The sequence below is a fragment of the Oenanthe melanoleuca genome, chromosome 18 (genome assembly GCF_029582105.1).
Source record: "Oenanthe melanoleuca isolate GR-GAL-2019-014 chromosome 18, OMel1.0, whole genome shotgun sequence".
Classification (NCBI taxonomy): domain Eukaryota; kingdom Metazoa; phylum Chordata; class Aves; order Passeriformes; family Muscicapidae; genus Oenanthe; species Oenanthe melanoleuca.
Genome location: NC_079351.1, coordinates 2,265,272 through 2,283,041, shown reverse-complemented (window position 1 = coordinate 2,283,041; position 17,770 = coordinate 2,265,272). Strand labels below are relative to the sequence as shown.

Sequence of the window (17,770 nt, the reverse complement as noted above, 5' to 3'; positions counted from 1 at the left end):
TTTATTCCAGAGAAATCCCCAGTGCTGAATGAGCAGTGAATTAAATGTGGCAGGGAGAAAAGAGAAGGACTGGAGGTGAAGAGAGCTGAGGGGCTTAACCAGGCTTTAATCTCAAGATTAATGACTTTATTCTGTGTTTTAGGTTCAACTGCTTCTGTCACAGGGAGAGGCAGAGCAGTCTTTGATTTCCAGCCCTCCAAGAGGAAATTGTAAATTGTGAGGTTGCAGTTAACTCAAGAAAGAAGTTTTTCCTCTAGAAATAGGGGAAAATTTACCTTTTTAAAGCCAGGCCAAAACGTCTCCTCACATCTCACAGTTTTAACAGAATATAAATTATTTCAGATAAAAGTGTAAAATTCTATGTGAAAACAGCATCACCTCCCTTCTGCACAGAATTTAGGGGAGATGCCAGCCTGGGGGGCTCAGGATCTCAGGAACTCACCTGGGATCACCTGGTCAAGGTAGACAGCTACAAGCAGGTAGAAGATGCTGTCCAGCACCAGGAGAATCAGAGAGATACACAGAGGGTAAGGACCAGCATTGATGTTTGCAAATGTTGCCCCATCTTCATAATCCTCCAGATGCATGACCTGCAGGCACAGATGTCACACACCAAAAAGGCAAAACAGCACAGTGCAAAACTTGGCAAAAAAACCAAAATAATGAGAAAGGGTCTGAGATCACAATGAGTAACAGCTCCTTGACATTGCTGGATATTTATTTATCAAATAAAGCTTTTTCTCCAACATCACTAGCTTGTTAAAAATAAAATATCTATTTAAAACCCCTTTGCAAATGATCCATGGCTGGTGCAGGTGGGGATTTACCTGTGCAACACCAATCAGGAAGCTGCACTGACACAAAGGGCTGAGGATCCACACGAAGGATTTGGGGAAATCCTCCAGCAGGACAATGTTGAGACCCACAAAGCCAAAAACCAGAGTTGCCAGGAACTCCACAATCCCCACGTGCTTGGATTTCTTAAACAGAGGAGTCAGCATCAGGGCAAAGAAAACCTGAGGGCAGGGGGAAAAGCAGATAGGAAGGTATTGTAATAATAATAATAGTAATAATAGTAATAATAGTAATAATAGTAATAATAATAGTATAGGAATTGTGTAGAAAAATTAAGGAAAACACCATAGCTGCCTCTGACCATCATATAATTTAATTTTCCTGGTATAGTCACTATAGCACTACACACAGAATCATGGAATCATTTTCAGCTGGAAAAGATTTTCAAGATCGAGTCCAACTTTCCTCTTATGAACTCAGATAAGCAACTGGGTACATAAATATATTTATAATGTAGCTTTTTATAATTCTCTGACAGTTTATTATGGTTTGAGCATCACACTCTGTGGTAAGAGGAAATGCTTTGAAGAGGACCTGGACTGCAGAATGGTTCTGTGGAGGGTTTAGAACTCAAACCCTGATATAAACTCAGATATTTCAGGAGGGAAAACATTTTTTGTGGTGACAGGTGACACCTGTACAACATCCTAAAAACAGGAGAAAACCCAAGGAAGGGATGGGGCAGCTCAGATTCCCAGCACTGCTCAACCCTATTTGCCCCAAATATTCTGGCAGAGAGAACAAAATCAGATGGGAAGGGAATAAAAGCATCAAACCCCCAGGGATGGGATGGCTGGATCAGGATCAGGAATACTCACTGAGGAGACTCCATAGAGGAAGAAAAGGAGGAATATGACAAAGGCACTGCTCTGGGGGAAGAGGGACGAGGCTGTGGCAATCACTGCCATGAGGATGGACATGACAAAAATCAGGCTCACGTAGAGCAGCACCCAGGACAGCCTAGGGAGGAAAAAATGGGGGAAAAAACAGAAAAATGAATTAATCCCCAGCCACACAAACAGCAAAACCCAGCACTCTTTAATGGGCAAGCATGCAACAAAACCTGAATAATCTTTTATTATTGGGAACATCCCTGGGATTGATCCCAGAGCCAGGAGAGCTGAAGATGCACAATCAGGTGAGTTTTAGCTTTCTGCATAATTAATTCCCTGGTATAGGCAAAAGAGGGTAACAGAGTCATAGGTTTCAATAATTCAGGAAATTCTGTTTAAAATTTAATACAGGGTGCTGGGCAGGGTAATAAAATCCTCCTCTGTTGGAAAGCAGAGTTGTGAGTCTGGGAGCAAGTCTGACCTCAGCAAACAGGGGTGGTTTGGGTCCAGGCAGCAAAAAAATAACACATTTCCTCTGAAACAACTGAAAAAAAAATAATTCCAAGCACCCCAGGTGGCTGTTTCAGTGCAGATGTGAAAACCCTGCCAGAAAGGGCAAAGCAAAACCTGGTTTTATCTCCTCAGCTATCAATGACTTCAAATTAAAACATCATTTGGGAGAAAAATAAAATATTCTGTTGCCCAGGCCAATTTTCACCAGGGTGAGGGAACAATTGAAAACCTGTTGCTGAGACTGCTCTGGCACGTTAAAATTAGAGTTGGATTAATTTAATTATGTGCCAGGCTGCAGGTTACCTGTTGAGCTTCCAGGAAAGGAGGTAGTGAGCCAGAAATGCTTAAAAACCTCCATAAAAACCTCACACATTATGAGCTTTAATCCCTCTAAGTCTGGTGTAGCTTTACAGGAATAAATGCAGCAGGGTTACTTATTAAAATATTCATATTTTCATGGCACTGGTCCCTCTGATTGTACAGAGATTTTGGTTGTTTTCAATCTAAGAATGAAAAAAAATTAAAATTGGAGGGTGGGATATAAGAGGTTGACAAGAAATATTTTTTTAATATTTCTTCACTTTTTTTTTTTTTTTTCTTTTATAAGGAGCAGGTTATACCAAACACATACCAGAAGGCAGTGTCATGGAGTCCCAAAATTTTCAAGAACTCCTTCAGCTTCCTCTCCTTTTCTGCCACGATGTGAATTGCCAAATAATACCCAAAGGGAGAGAATGCAATCACCAGGTAAATTAAAATGATTGCACGAGGGAAATTATCAATTTCCACCACTGCAGCCTCTCCCATCACCATGGCTCTGGTCAGATCCAGCTGTTCCCAAACAGAATGGTTTGTTTTCAGCTGGAAAGAAAAGGAAGAAAAGTTATTTTGATTTTTTTTCTGATTTTTCAGCCCCATCCCAACCACTCCCCCCATGCTGGAGAACCCAAAACCTTCCTGACCCCAAATCCCAAAAGCAGGGACACTGGAAAACACCTGAAAGCCTGGGGATAAAATTAGGAAATGTGGAATTTCTGAAATTCTGTCACTTAAAAAGATGGAATTTGCTGTCACCACGAGCAGGGTGAGGGGAGGGAAACTGGGGAAAAGTGCTGAGCAACTCTGACAGCAAAACAAGGAAAATTCCACAGCCCCTGTTTGGCATTTTGGGGTGAGCTTTGTGCTCTCAGGAGGGCTGTGCTGGATGTTCAGCATCACTGGGGATGGAAATGGAGACAAAAATCCTCACAATCCAACCCAACAGGATTGGGGAAATCCTGGAAAAAACAGTCCTGGACAAAACACTCTGCCTGGATCCCAGCTGGGATCTGACACAGCATCTTCCAGAACTAACAAACAAATTAAAGAACCTGAACAGCCCCTGGATGTGCCCTTCCTTGGGGTGAGGGTGGGATTTTATGGGATTCTGTGGGATTTGATGGGATTTTTCCAGTGGTACCTGGACAAAACATGGGCAAACCCACCCCAAAACTTCTGCCTTCTTATCAGATCCCAGCTGGGATCTGACACAGCATCTCTCAGAACTAACAAACAGATTAAACAACCTGGGGAGCCCCTTAATCTACCCCTCCTTGGGGTGAGGGTGGGATTTGATGGGATTTTGTGGGATTTTGTGGGATTTGATGGGATGTTTGGGGTTGGGTGGGGTTTCTGACCTGGATGATGGCAGCATCAATGCAGGCCTGCAGTGCTGTGAACCCTGAGCTCCAGTAGGTCACAGACTCACAGCTCTTCCTCAGGCTGGAGCAGGTGGCTGCAGGGAAAATTGGGAATTCTCATCTTCAGCATCCCTTCCAAGCCAGCCCATCCCAAATTAAAATCCCAAAAAAAAACGAGTTCCAGCAACCCACACAAACCAATACACCCCACAGCAAGCCAAAAAAAAAAATAAATAAAAACCCCAAAACAACAAAAAAGAAAAACATGGGATGATTTTCCAGCTTGTTCCTCTTGCAGATTTACCTCTGGATTCTGTATAGATGGAGGACATGGCAATGGAGTCGTGGAACCTCAGCTGGTAGGACATGGAATCCTTGAACACCACCCCCACAAAGTTGGAGGGTTTGAGAAAACTTGCTTCTTCCAGCTCCTCCTCACTCAAATATTCCTCTGTGATAAGCCCTGGCAGTGTTAATTTAAAAATTATTCATTTTTTATTCATTTTGTGGTGACAATCAACAACCTCCCTGCCCCAAAATCAGCAAGAAAGCACCAAACCAAAAAAAAAAAAAAAAACAAAAAAAAACAAACATCCAAAAGCAGCAAAAAACCCCAAATCAACCAAAAAAGCCTCAAAAGCAGCAAAAATGCCCCTTAAAAGCAACAAAAAACCCAAATGAACAAAAATATGCAAAACCAACAAAAAAACCCACCAAATGAACAAAAATATCCCTAAAAGTGACAAAAAAACCCAAAACCAGCAAGAAATCCCTAAAATCAATAGAAAAACATCCCAAAAGAATAAAAAAAATCCTAAAATCAGCAAAAACCCACAAATCAACCAAAAAAGCCTCAAAAGCAGCAAAAAAGCGCCTTAAAACGAACCAAAAAACCCAAATGAACAAAAATATCTAAAACCAACCAAAAAAACCAAAACCAGTAAAAAAATCCCTAAAACCAATAGAAAAAACACCCCAAAACAACAAAAAATCTCCTAAAACCAGTAAGAACCCCACAAATCAACCAAAAAACCCCAAAACCAGCAAAGAACTTCTAAAATCAATAGAAAAAAAACCCAAACCAACAAAAAACCCCAAAACCAGCAAAAAAACCCCCCCTAAAACCAACAGAAAACTACCCCAAAAAAACAAAAAACCCTCCTAGAAGCAGCAAAAATCCCACAAATCAACCTAAAAACCCAACACCTTTATACTCCCTGCTCTGGAAAATAAACAGATTTTTCCTATTCAAACACAAGCTCCAACATGAGATAGGAGGGAAAAAAAAAAGATTTAAGGTGTGAATATCATCCTCAAATTTATCTAAAGTCAATTTTTCCTCTGGATTTCCTGAGCCATGGGTGGGGGTGGCCTAAAACCAGCAAAAAAAAAAAAAAAAAAAACCCAAACCAGCAAAAAAAACCCCAAACCAACAAATAAACCTCAAAATCAACATCCCTTCAAAAACAGCAAAAAACCCCCTAAAATGTAAAAAAACCTCTCAAAATTAGTAAAAATACTCTTAAAACCAATTAAAAAGCCACTCAGAAGCAATAAAAATCCCCAAAAACAGAAAAAAAATCCTAAAAAAAACTAAACAAAAAAAATAAAATAAAATAAAATCCAAAACTAATGAAAAAATATTTCCTCCCCTGGAAAACAATCAGATTTTTCCTATTACAGCACCATTCAAACAGAGATAGGAAAGGGATAAAAAAATGATTTAAGTTTGAATAGCATCCTCAAAGTTATCAAAAGCCACTTTCTTCATGATTTCCTGAGCCATGGGTGGGGGTGGCCTAAAACCAGCAAAAAAAAAAAAAAAAAACCCAAACCAGCAAAAAAAAAAACCCCAAACCAATAAATAAACCTCAAAATCAACACCCCTCCTAAAACAGCAAAAAAACCCCTAAAACCTAAAAAAAACCTCTCCAAACCAGTAAAAATACTCTTAAAACCAATTAAAAAGCCACTCAGAAGCAATAAAAATCCCCTAAAACCAGAAAAAAATCCTAAAAAAAAACTCAATAAAAAAACAGAAAAGAAAAAAAACCCAAAATAAATGAAAAAAATATTTATTCCCTTGGAAAATAATCAGATTTTTTTTATTACAGCACCATTCAAACAGAGATAGGAGAGGGATAAAAAAATTATTTAAGTTTGAATACCATCCTCAAAGTTATCAAAAGCCACTTTCTTCATGATTTCCCGAGCCAAGGCCGTGGGGGGGGTGTAGCCAATGACAAAATTCACCAGCACTGAGGTGTCCAGGGGGCCCAGGTCTGTGTTGGCCACCTCATCAAATTTCCTGTGAGGGTGCATCATGCTCATCAGGATCAGCCAGAACAGGAAAAACAGTGGGAAAAGCACTTCCTGCACACAAAAAAATGGGATATTTTTAAATTGTGGTGTTTTAAAGGGTTAAAAAAATTCATTGGGTGCTCATCAGGATCAGCCAGGGCAGGGAAATGAGTGGGAAAAGCACCAAGAAAATATGGAATATTGAAAAAAAAACGTCATCAGGATCAGCCAGAACAAGAAAAACAGCAGGAAAAGCACCTCTTGCACCAAAAAAAAATGAATTATTATTATACACCTAATACCTAAGAGTATTATTAGATAATTATACTACCTAATATAATTGACTATATATTCATTAATATATCCTTTAAATGTATTACATATATAATTACTGATTTAATATATAATGATATAATTACAGTTTTATTATAAAACAATAATATAGTTTAATAATCAGGTCTATTATCTGGATAAACATTAGAATATTTTTTTAAACAAAGGATCACAAAACACCTTCTGAAAAAACCTATTTCACCCCAAAATTCTGAGCAGACAGTAAAGCTCTGCAAACCTTAAAATAAAATGGAGTTTTGTTTTAAAATAAAATAAAATATTGTTTTATAATGGTTGTTTTATTAATTATATTAATGAATATATTGTTACATGATTATGATAATAATAATAAATATAGTAATAATTTATGTCAATAATAATAGTAATAATAGTAATAATAGTAATAGTAATAGTAATAGTAATAGTAATAGTAATAGTAATAGTAATAGTAATAAATATAAATATAAATATAAATATAAATATAAATATAAATATAAATATAAATATAAATATAAATATAAATATAAATATAAATATAATTCCTGTCCCTTAAGAGATTTTGGGAAACAGGATGTGCTGGAAGCAGGATAACCCCTTACCTGGACACTGCTTTTCTTAGTCCTGCACTTAATGAGACAATTCTTGAACAACAGAGCTCGGGTTTGCCTCCACACTCCTGCTTCTCTTGGAGCAGCTGGTGCCATCTTTCAGCACTAGTTTAAGAAGAAAAAAAAATAAATTTTTATTAAATGACAAAAGAATTTCCAAAGCCAAGGCCAGGCAGCTGCAGCATTCAGCACCTTTTATTTTTATATTTTCACAGAAAGGTTCCATTTTCAGTTTTTCATGTTTTAATGCCTTCTGATACAAGCTATGTGCCTGTCACACAGATCAACTGGCAATGAGAGAAATTGGGAATCCAACAGGAATTTGGGCTGAAGATGCCTCAGAGCCACCCCAGGGCAGGAGCAGCTCTAGGCCAGCTCAGCAGCCCTGAGCTAAGCTGGGCTGTGCTGGGTTGATGTGGCCAGAAATGTGAATTCTGTCCCCACCTGCTGCAGCCGGGTGGGGCAGTGACCCTGATCTCTCTGGGGATATCTCCTGTTAATGGGCCATTGTTAAAAACCAGCTGGGCAATCATCTTTATCTTCCCACAGCCCATCCTCCCTCCAGGAGATATCTCCTGTTCATGGCCACTGAGTCCCAGGGCATGACTGATAAAATTCCATCATCCCATGGGAGATGCTCCAGCCAGGGGAGGAGCCAAGCCTTTCCTACCCAGATAAAAACTGAGATTTTGGACACCAAGGCACCTTCTTTCCACTGGATTCCAGAGGAAAACCAGACCTTTGCACATCATCCCTGGAGCTTCAGAGGAAACTGCACCTTCTCCAGGAGCACTGCTCCAGCTGAACCACATCTGCCCCTGCAGGAGGATGCAGCCACCATTGAATGGGACTGTGCCAACACCCTGACTGACTGACGGGTGTCAGCTTGGATTCTGACTCTGGCAGGGCTGGGATTGTTCTGTGTAATACTGCATTGCTATTTTAATTTTCCCAGTAAAGAACTGTTATTCTTAATTCCCCAATCTTTGCCTGAGAGCCCATTAATTTCAAATTTATAATAATTCAGAGGGAGGGGGTTTACATTCTCCATTTCAAAGAGAAGCTCCTGCCTTTCTTGGCAGACACCTGTCCTTAAATGAGGACATGGGTTTATTTCCATTTTTCTCCCTGTAGATACTGATCCCAACTGCTGCTGAGGGATGGAGGAGCAGAGGGCAGGCAGCCAGAGCAGGGAGAGCAGTGCCAGCAGCCCTGGGGCCAGCAGTGCAATTGGGCATGAGTAACCCCCTTCCCTGCTGGAGCACAGCCAGCAGCACACAACTCTGCTCCAGCCCAGCTGAGCCTCTCCATCATTCCAGGAGTGCTGCACGTGGCCTTTGGGAGAGGGAGAATTGCTGGAGTCACTGAGTCAGGGGTTTCTCTGAATCCTTCAGAGAGAAATCAGAGTGCAGGGATTGAATTAAAGCCTTTGGATGGGTTGAAGTATATTAAGCCACTCACACATAAAGCAGACATTTAAGCAGAAGTAAGTCAGTAATTTTAGGGTGAGTTCTAATGCTTTTAGTAAGTGAAAGATTTCAAATGCCAGAGTAGCAGAGCAAGTTCTAGTGAAGGTTGAAAACACACTGATATCTTCAGTAGAGGCTCCAGGCCCACAGCTGAAGACAGGACTTAGACATAATAGAGCTATAGTAAGAATATTGCTGACATTTCTTAGATAGAACAAGATAGAGTGTATGTGTAGTTCTACAGGTAACCTGGTGTGCTAAGAAACTGGAATTCTAACAGGTTAAGGAGTGATGGTCTGAGATTGTGTCTCAGCTTGTTGGAAAAATCCTATATAAGAGTTTGTATTGGGGAGAGTTGGTGCTTTTAGCCATGTGGCTTTAGCCATTCACTTATTGCCATTGCTTGTCTGCTTGGTTTTTGAGATTGATGTGCCTTGCAATAAGATGTGCTTTGCAATAAATAACCTTTTTAACTATTAGCTGCTTTGCTTATTTAGAGATTACCTGATGAAGTTTGTGCCTAGAGCACCAGAGGTCTTAACCTCACAGAGAATAAATGAATTTAAATGGGAAATGTTCTTTTGGGCAATGCCTGCACATACCTGGGGTTGGGAGGGTTCTTCTCTCCTGGGTTTTGCCACTCCTGGTGCTGCCTGAGGTTGGGAATCAGGGGGCAGTCTCCATCTCCCTCTGCTTCCTCAGCTGGGAATGCTGGAACATTTCACCTGGGCAGGTGAAACAAAGACCCACGAGCTGCTCAGAGGGGACAGTGCCACAAAGCCACCACAACAGCCCAGTGAAAAACTGAGTTACTCCTCCAGCCAAAACCCAGTGGAGAATGGAGGGATCTATCCCCATTCCAGAGGCAGGCTGGTGTTCCTGGAGCTCTGGGTTCCCAGTTATCTGTCAGACACCACATGGCTCAAACTTCCTTCCCTGGCTGGATTCCAATGGGGAAATCTTTTTTTGGAGCACAGACATCACCTCAGTAGTGGGACACAGGAAGTTCCTCAGATGTCAGCACCACTATAAATACACAAATACTTTATACAGAGAGCCTGTCTGAGCATGGGAGGGATGAGAGGAGGGAAAAGGGGATAAAGGAACCAAATCCCTGCTCCCAGGCTGGCTCTGGGGTCCTCCAGGAGCAGTGACCCCTGCAAGCACGAGGGATGTGGGATACAGCTGCACATCACTGCAAGAGCAGCTCTGGGAAGGGATCCCACCTCCAGCCTGGAGTGCTGCCCTCACACTGACACTTCTCCAAAAATGAGAAAGAAATTAAAAATAAAAAAATATTTTGCTTAAAGAAAAAAAAAATCCAACCACAAAATGATTCAACACCAAGCTATGATAGTAACCAAGCCCTGCAGGAAAAATGAGTACAACTCCTCTGGATATTTTCAGGCAAGAAACGTTTCCCAGTGACAGCAGAGTGTTTGAAAAATAATCAAAAGTGGCAGTTCTTGATTACAGGTCATGAAAATCACTGTGCTTGCCCCCCATGCTCACAGCATGCCCTGGAAGTGCCACTGTTTGCACATTCCAACAGCACTCCCAGGAGCAGAAACTCCACTGAGCTCCTTCAACACCACACAAGGGTCTAACCCAGCAATCCCTTCCCTCAGCCACAATATTTTAATTAAATCCCCAAAAGTGGCAAAGATGATTTAACAAGGTTCAATCACCAGTGCCAGTTACTGGATCTCTAATTATTTTCTATCCACTTCTAAAACCCAAAATCCTCCCACATCCCCACTGGAACTCTGCCATGCTTTCATTTACATCACCCAGGTTGGAGGAAGGGTCATGTGAAGAATGTTAATTAATTTTTCATATTACACCTGCCACCTCCATGGAAGCTACAGAAGGATGAAGGACACTGAAGAAGCATCACTTGAACGGTGAAAAACTGTATTTGGGGGACAAAAAAAACAACCAAAATCCCTTTTGAAACTCCAGATGAAGGAGATAAACACAGAGGCTGAGCAGAAAAAGCTGCCACGGCATTTTAATTGATTACTAGCAGACAAAATGAAGATACTCTCAACCTGTGAGAATCCTCCTCAGTTTAGGCACTGGCTTGTGATTTGTGCTGATCTGGGGTGTGGGGGACACACAAACCCCTGTGGGCATCTCAGTCAAAGCCATCCCAAGGGAATGGCTGGGCTTGGGCTTTAATTCACATCAGAGACACCAGTGATTCTTCAATAATGCTCAGATGATCCTTGGGAAGCCACCCCTCCCTTCCCCTGTAAAGGTCACATGGTGATTTAGTGCTGCACATCACGTTTGCCATGTCTTTCAAGCAAAAAAAAAAAACAAACCAAAAAACCCCAAACGAAATCCAAACAAGAGGGGCGTCAGCCACAGCTAAATGAGCTGTGCCTCGAGGCAAAAACAGCTCATCAGTGAACAACCCCGTGGAAAGGCAAGAAAATAACATTATTGATCTTGCTGCTACAAGGCAACAGCCGAGGTGGCACTTCAGCAAAACTCTGCTGTGCTCTTCACAGCGCTTCAATTGTTTAAATTCAGGGTATAACAACACAACAGAAATGCTTTACGTTGTAATTTTTAAAAACGGCTGAATTTTCTCCCTTCTCTGAATTTTCTTCCTTATCAGCCCCAAGGGGAACCCCTGCCCTGCCCGGGGCTGCAAATCCGTTCCCTCCAAACTCGTCCCTGTTTCCCTGCGGGGACAAGGAATGACACGGAGCAGAGCCGGGCAGGGCTGTCCCTGCACGGCTCCCGCAGCATCCTCAGCATCCTCAGCATCCCTGAGCATCTTCTGAGCATCCCCGAGCATCCTTCTGCATCCCTGAGCATCCTCCTGCATCCCCGAGCATCCTTCTGCATCCCTGAGCATCCTCCTGCATCCCCGAGAATCCTCCTGCATCCCTGAGCATCCTCCTGCATCCCTGAGCATCCCCGAGCATCCTCCTGCATCCCTGAGCATCCTCCTGCATCCCCGAGAATCCTCCTGCATCCCTGAGCATTCTCCTGCATCCCTAAGCATCCCCGAGCATCCTACTGCATCCCTGAGCATCTCCAACATCCCCTGAGCATCCTCTGAGCATCTCCAACATCCTCTGAGCATCTCCAGCATCCCTTGAGCATCCTCTGAGCATCTCCAGCATCCCCGAGGATCTCCAGCATCCCTGAGCATCCTCTGAGCATCTCCAGCATCCCCGAGGATCTCCAGCATCCCTGAGCATACCCCTGCATCCTTGAGCACCTCCAGCATCCTCTGAGCATCCTCCTGCATCCCTGAGCCTCTCCAGCATCCCCGAGCAACCTCTGAGCATCCCTGAGCATCCCCGAGCATCTTCAGCATCCCCGAGTATCCCCAGCACCCTCCCGCATCCCCACCGCGCCCCAGCCCCGGCTCCCCCGCGTGTCTCAGAGGAAGGACATCGTTGCTATCCACACCTCTCGTTTTCCCGACTCTAAATCGCTGGAAAGGCGCTTTTCTCACCGCTCTGCGCCCAGCCCCGCCGGCTCGGCTGCCCCAGCCATCGGCACTCGCGAGTAGTGACGCGCACCAGGTGCAGCCCAACTCCTCCTCTTCCTCCCCGCTCCTTCCCCTTCCCGTCCCCCCCGAGCCGAGAGGGGCCGGACCCGGCTCCTGCCGCCGCCCCCCGGCCCCGGGACCGCCCCTCCGCGATCGGAGGAGCCCCGAACCCCCCCGGTACCCCCCGAACCTTGCCGGTACCTCCCGGTACCGCCCGCCTGCCCCGCCCGCTCCGCAGTGCCGGACTCGTCCCTGCTGGTGACCTTCCTTCCCTCCCGGGGACACCGCCGAAACAGGATCCCCTTTCCTTCCCGGGGACCCCTCCCGAGGGCTCCATCCTCCGGGTGACCCCCCTTCCCCAGGACTCGCTCCTCACGGGGATCCCATTCTCCTGCTGAGCCCCCTTGTCCGAATACCTCCTCCTCCTCCTCCTCTTCCTCTTCCCAAGGAACCCCATCCTCCAAGTGACCCAAATCCTCCTGTCAGGAAAATTAATCCACAAACACCAGAAGTTTATGCCCAAAAAGGAGACAGAGGAGTCCTGTAACTTTATTCGAATAAAGGGAGAGGCCATGGGGCATTCCCCTGGGGTCTCTCCAATTTTTGAAGGACTCAGCTTCCTTTTTATCCCAATTTCCCTCTCACTTGCCCCTTGGGCTGAGGTACCTGAGAGGCACAGACTGCCCAAACACCTGATACCTGAGATTCCCCTCTAATGCACAAACCTCCCTTTTCATTTTTAATTCTTATAGAATTCATTGTTTTTCCCCATTGCTTCTTTCATCTTCCAATATCCAATTTCATTTATCAGCAAACCCACAGTTTGTTAGTAAAGGCAAATATCTTTTCCCATTCATCCATCAGTGGAATCCATCCCATTGTTTCTTTTATCTCTCAGTGCTGGTTTTATCTACCAGCAGACCCACAGCTCATTTGTAAAGACAAATCCACATTCCTCTCACTCCTGAGCACCCCTTTCCCAGGACCCCATTCTCTGGGTGATCCATGATCCCCCCTCCCAGGAACCCCATCCTCCAGGTGCCCCAATTCAAGTGACCCCCCCTTTCCAAGGATTCTCTCCTCTTGGGGACCACACCTTCTGGAAGATCCCCCCTTCCAGGGACACCCCATCCTTTCTGCAGCTCCCATTCTCCTGGGACATCCCCTTTCCACATCCCAGCACAGCCTTGGTGGGGAGCAGAGGAAAGGAGCTGGAAATATGTGCTGGGGGCTTCGGGATTTAAGGTTTCACTCCATCCACTGCTCCCAGCTCCTGCCTGCATCCACAAGGTCACCAGGATTTTATTGCATTACCCAAAATATAATTAAGGCATTGAAAATGCTGCTCTGAATACCAACACTAAAATCCTGCTGTTACAGGGTGCTGGTTCCTGTGATGCTTCCCACGGAGTTATTCCCTCTCTGGGATCCCTGTCACCCTCTGGATGGGCCTGAGTCCCTGAGCAGCTTTTGCTGCCTTTGGGATGTGATCAATCCCCCTGGGATGTTTGTTCATCACCCTGTTCCCTCAGCTGAGTGTGATCTGAGCACAGCCCGACGTGCTCTGATTTCCTGAGTGCCTCCTGTGAGCTGCTGGGAGAGGCTGAGCTGAGCAGGAATCCTGAATCCTGCTGCAGGGACGCTGCATCCATGCTCAGGAAAACACCAGCAGCTCCTGGATTCACTGCTCAGATCCCTGCAGGGGCTGGGAATTCCTAGTCTGGGTTGGTTTGTGCAGGAGCATCACGCACAGCAGTGACCCAGCTCTGTAACCACAGCACAGGCTCCACGCTTCTTTCTTGGAAAATGGGGATCAGGACACTGTGTCCTCATCTGGAAAGAAGGAAAGGATCTCACAGCACAGTATTCAGTGAAAAGCTCTGTTTGCATGAGATCTCAGCCATGCAGAAGCCTTTGCATCCTTCACCCACAGAAGTGATTGGGAATTCCAGGATTGAAGCCCCAGCCTGGTCCCAGGACCCTCATTAGGCACAAGCCCCACAGCAGCACAAATCTCATGAAAACTTTCTTTTCTCTTCCTTAGTTTCCACCTTAACCAAGTAGTATTAGCTCAAAGGACTCTAATTAAATAATTGCCTGAAGAATACTGAGTAAATACAATGACGTAACTACAACTCCAATTAAAAAACCCCCCAAAACTTTTTATCTTCATCCACCAAGCATTAAACACAATAAAAGCCTGTCTGGGGCTGAATTCTTCTGGTCACTTTGTTGTGGTCTCTGTTTATACTTCAAAAGCTATAACTGCTCATATTCATTTTCCACTTCTTCCTGGCCTAGTGGAACTTGGAACCAGCTGGTCTCTGAGGTCCCTCCTGATGCTGCTTTGGGTTTTGCCTTTTTTCCTTTTCTATGTTCTCTTATTCTTCACACACACATTTGTAACTGTCACTTATTTACAAATTTTGTATTAGTGGCTCGTTCTACCAGTACTTTTCCATGGCCTTTCCCTAGGCAGAAAGACAAAACAAATTCCAGAGCTCCAAGGGGGTACAAGGTCCCAAAGCTATCTCAGTTCTTCCTGGGAACCAAGGTTGAAAATAACTCCTGGAGATCCATTCTCATGGGTAAAGCACAGCCAGTGCTGGGGGGGACTCCAGAGAAGGGGAATTGAATCATCACTTGTCCTGCTAATTGATGCTTTTTAATCAGTCCTGCTAATTTCCTAAAATCTATAAATGTGTTATCATCCCTTGAGGGTGGGCTTTTGTGGACATCTTTCCATAACTGCTCCTGAAGGTGTTAGTTAAAGATCTGCTCTTATATTACCTCCTTACTAAATTATCTCTAGTTTCATTTCCAGGTTGAAAAAAGGCAGTATCCAACCCAAAGCACTCTAAGAATCTGTGATTTGCTGCTCTATTTGCAAAGTTTGTAACTTCTTGGAATTCAGGGTATTTTAGCCCAACAACTCCTCCTGAAGAGGTTCACAGCTACAACACCCCAATTCATAGCAACAAAATGTGAGGGGCACAGGAGGGGCTGCTCCAAAACATCTGGCTGTGTCATTTGGGAGGAAAACATCCCCTAAAATGTTCCTGGCAGGTGGGTGAGACAGCCCTGGCACTGGGGAAACACCAAAGAGAAAAAGCACCTGAGAGTCAAACCCAACTGCACCACAGGGAGAGAAGTTCCAGAGAGCCAAAACCTAAAGCACTGCCCTGCTCTTCATCTTCAAAGCAGCACCTAATTAACTTTTACTGAGCCCTGTGTGCTCAGGTGCCTCAGACATCATCTCTGTTTGTGGATACAAAGAGCCAAAGGTGATGGAATTTGTTCCAGTGCAGAAGGAGACTGTGCTGAGGTGGAGCTGGGTGCTGTGTTTGCACCACAGACCTGTCCAGGTTACACTTGCAAGGAAAAGGATTTAAAGACAAAGAGGAGAATTTCATCTCTTTAAGTGGAACAGGGATCTAAACAAATCTACCAGGCACCAAATGATGGCAACTTCCAGAGGCTCTGGGTGCAGGGATGCTGAGGGAGTTGGGGCTGTTCATGCTGGAGCAGAGGGAAATTTTTCCAGTCCTCATCACTTTGGGCTGATGGACTCTGAGCATCACACCAGGAGCTCAGGGTCACAGCAGCACATCCTCCCTGCAGGCTGGGCCATCTCTTCCCCTCTCTGTTCAAAGGATCAGTTATTTCATTGAAATTGAAAGTTGTGCCCAGGTGCTCACCTCAGGAACTCAGCAAACAGGATATTAGGGAAGCACAGTTCAGTGCACTGCAGAGGGAATGCATGAATTCATCCAGAAAGGAAACATGACTGGCTGAATTTCCTTTCTTTCCTTTCTTTCTTTCTGTGACTCAGCCTTTTGAAAGCAAAGAGAAAAAAAAAAAAAAAAAAAAAAAAAAAAGCATTACAGTCACAAGGGACCATTCCCAAAATCTTTGGTGCATCCCTGCTCATGCTGTGGAAAATGTTCTGTGCTGGATGTGGAGCAGAGCAGGAGGGAGGTGCCTCCAGCAGGGCAGGCTCTGCTTCTGGAAGGTAAAATGGGAGGTTCTGTGATGCGCAGAGGGCAGAACAAGTTCAGTGAGGAGACAACAAATAAATGACCAGAAATGGTAAAATGGAACATTGTCCTGGGATTTCAGGTTGGTGGATGTGGCCCTTCCATCCTCTCTGTCTGGGAAGAGCATGGATTGCTCTCCTCAGTCTGCAGAGCCCTTTTTCAGGGAGCCCAGGAGTGCTGGAATGATTCTGTGCAGTGATGCAGAAGCTGCAGGTAAACAGCTGCTCTTTCACAGCTCCTTTTTTATCAAAGCTCTTGCAGAGCCCTTTGGGAGCCAGAGGCCCACCACAGAAATTACTTGGATTCAAATGCAGAGAAACCCAAATTATTTTACATTTTCCTTTGGACTTATTAACCAACTCAAGCTCTATTCCTGCCCATATCTGGTGACTGTTTAGATCTGTTTTTCTTGTGCACACTGCTGGCTCAGGCACTGGCTGAGATCTCCTCCACATTTACTGGAAGTGATGTGTTTGCATCAATAAACCTATGGAAAAGAACAAGGAGGATGCATTTGCATCCTCTTCAGCCCAGATTGCCTTCAGCAGGAATTCAGAGCGCCTCATTTAGAGGCCTGCCTCTTTCTGGGAGCTGGAAAGAGGCTGAAATAAACTGTGCAAAACCCAAATTCCTGCAGTGTTTACTGCTCCAAGGCTGCAGCTGCACCAAACTGCAAAGGGCTGTCAAAGCCATCAGCTCCTGGACACCAAAAATATCCTGATAGTCACACCCAGGGCATGATTAACAAGTACAATTTATCCCTGGATTTCAAGGAAAGGGCTTAAAACCCAGCTGAGAACTGCAGCATTTTGCACCTCTATAAGTGATGATGCAAAATCCAGTTCTTTAGGACATGCAGGTTTTACTCTGTGCCCTCACCCACCTACTGGAACAACATCCAGCCTGGCTCAGACTAAAATTTCATAAAAGAGATTTCAGTCTTGGCCTGAGACTTGGCACAGGGAGTCCCAGCCCAGAATAGATTTTTACGGGAAGTTAAAAAACTCTGTGAAAAAAAAAACTTCAGCTTTGAACTGAAGCATCAAGAGAGTCTCAACAAGAGCCATGCCAGCAGTTCAATGCACAAAATATACATTGTGTGCATACAGAATGCCATAATTACAGCCAGATGGGTACAAACATAGATTCACTCTGGCCATGAGTAATCCTTCATGATTGCAGAAAAAAGAACTCAAATGCTTATTTTAAATCAGAGTTCAAGGGGGGAAAATGTGGCCAATCCCTGATGGGGCTGTGACAGAAAATAAGTGTTTTTTGTCAGTGCCACTGGCGTGTGTGGCACCATCCCCTGGTCCTGCAGCCCTTGCCCACCTCCAGCTGTGTTCCCTTCCCAGTGGTTTTCCTGGCTGGATTATTAAATATGATTTCCTGCTTTAACAAAGCTCCTGGCTCTGCACTGCAGCACACTCCAGATGTCCATGCCAGCTAAAGGAAGAGATGTTTCCTGCTGCCATCCCAATAAGAGATCCCTTCAGGCAGAGGTGTCACCCGTCCTTGTTTAGCCCTGGAGCTGCTCAGCCTCGTTCCACCTGTCTTAGAACATTTCTGCAGTGGGTTCCTCCTCTTCTTTCCTCTCCCTGCTGCTGAGGCCTCTGCTTCTGTCCCTA

At 44.5% G+C, this 17,770-nt stretch overlaps 1 protein-coding gene across 2 annotated transcripts in view; it reads right to left on the bottom strand.

The window, feature by feature from the left end:
- ABCA5 (ATP binding cassette subfamily A member 5) overlaps window positions 1-12,159 on the bottom strand; it is a 37,418-nt gene extending 25,259 nt beyond the window's left edge. The window contains exons 1-10 of one of the 2 annotated variants that reach the window (XM_056506108.1): window positions 12,070-12,159; window positions 9,194-9,316; window positions 7,114-7,227; window positions 6,049-6,253; window positions 4,185-4,343; window positions 3,878-3,975; window positions 2,833-3,062; window positions 1,674-1,815; window positions 828-1,016; window positions 443-590 (exon numbers count right to left, since the gene is read on the bottom strand). In XM_056506108.1, coding sequence (XP_056362083.1) covers window positions 443-590; window positions 828-1,016; window positions 1,674-1,815; window positions 2,833-3,062; window positions 3,878-3,975; window positions 4,185-4,343; window positions 6,049-6,253; window positions 7,114-7,218 — 1,276 coding nt within the window. In that variant the 5' untranslated portion in view covers window positions 7,219-7,227; window positions 9,194-9,316; window positions 12,070-12,159. Of the gene's footprint in view, window positions 1-442; window positions 591-827; window positions 1,017-1,673; window positions 1,816-2,832; window positions 3,063-3,877; window positions 3,976-4,184; window positions 4,344-6,048; window positions 6,254-7,113; window positions 7,228-9,193; window positions 9,317-12,023 lie in introns of both variants that reach the window. The other variant, XM_056506109.1, reaches the window with a different exon arrangement.
- Between the last annotated feature and the right edge of the window lie 5,611 nt (window positions 12,160-17,770).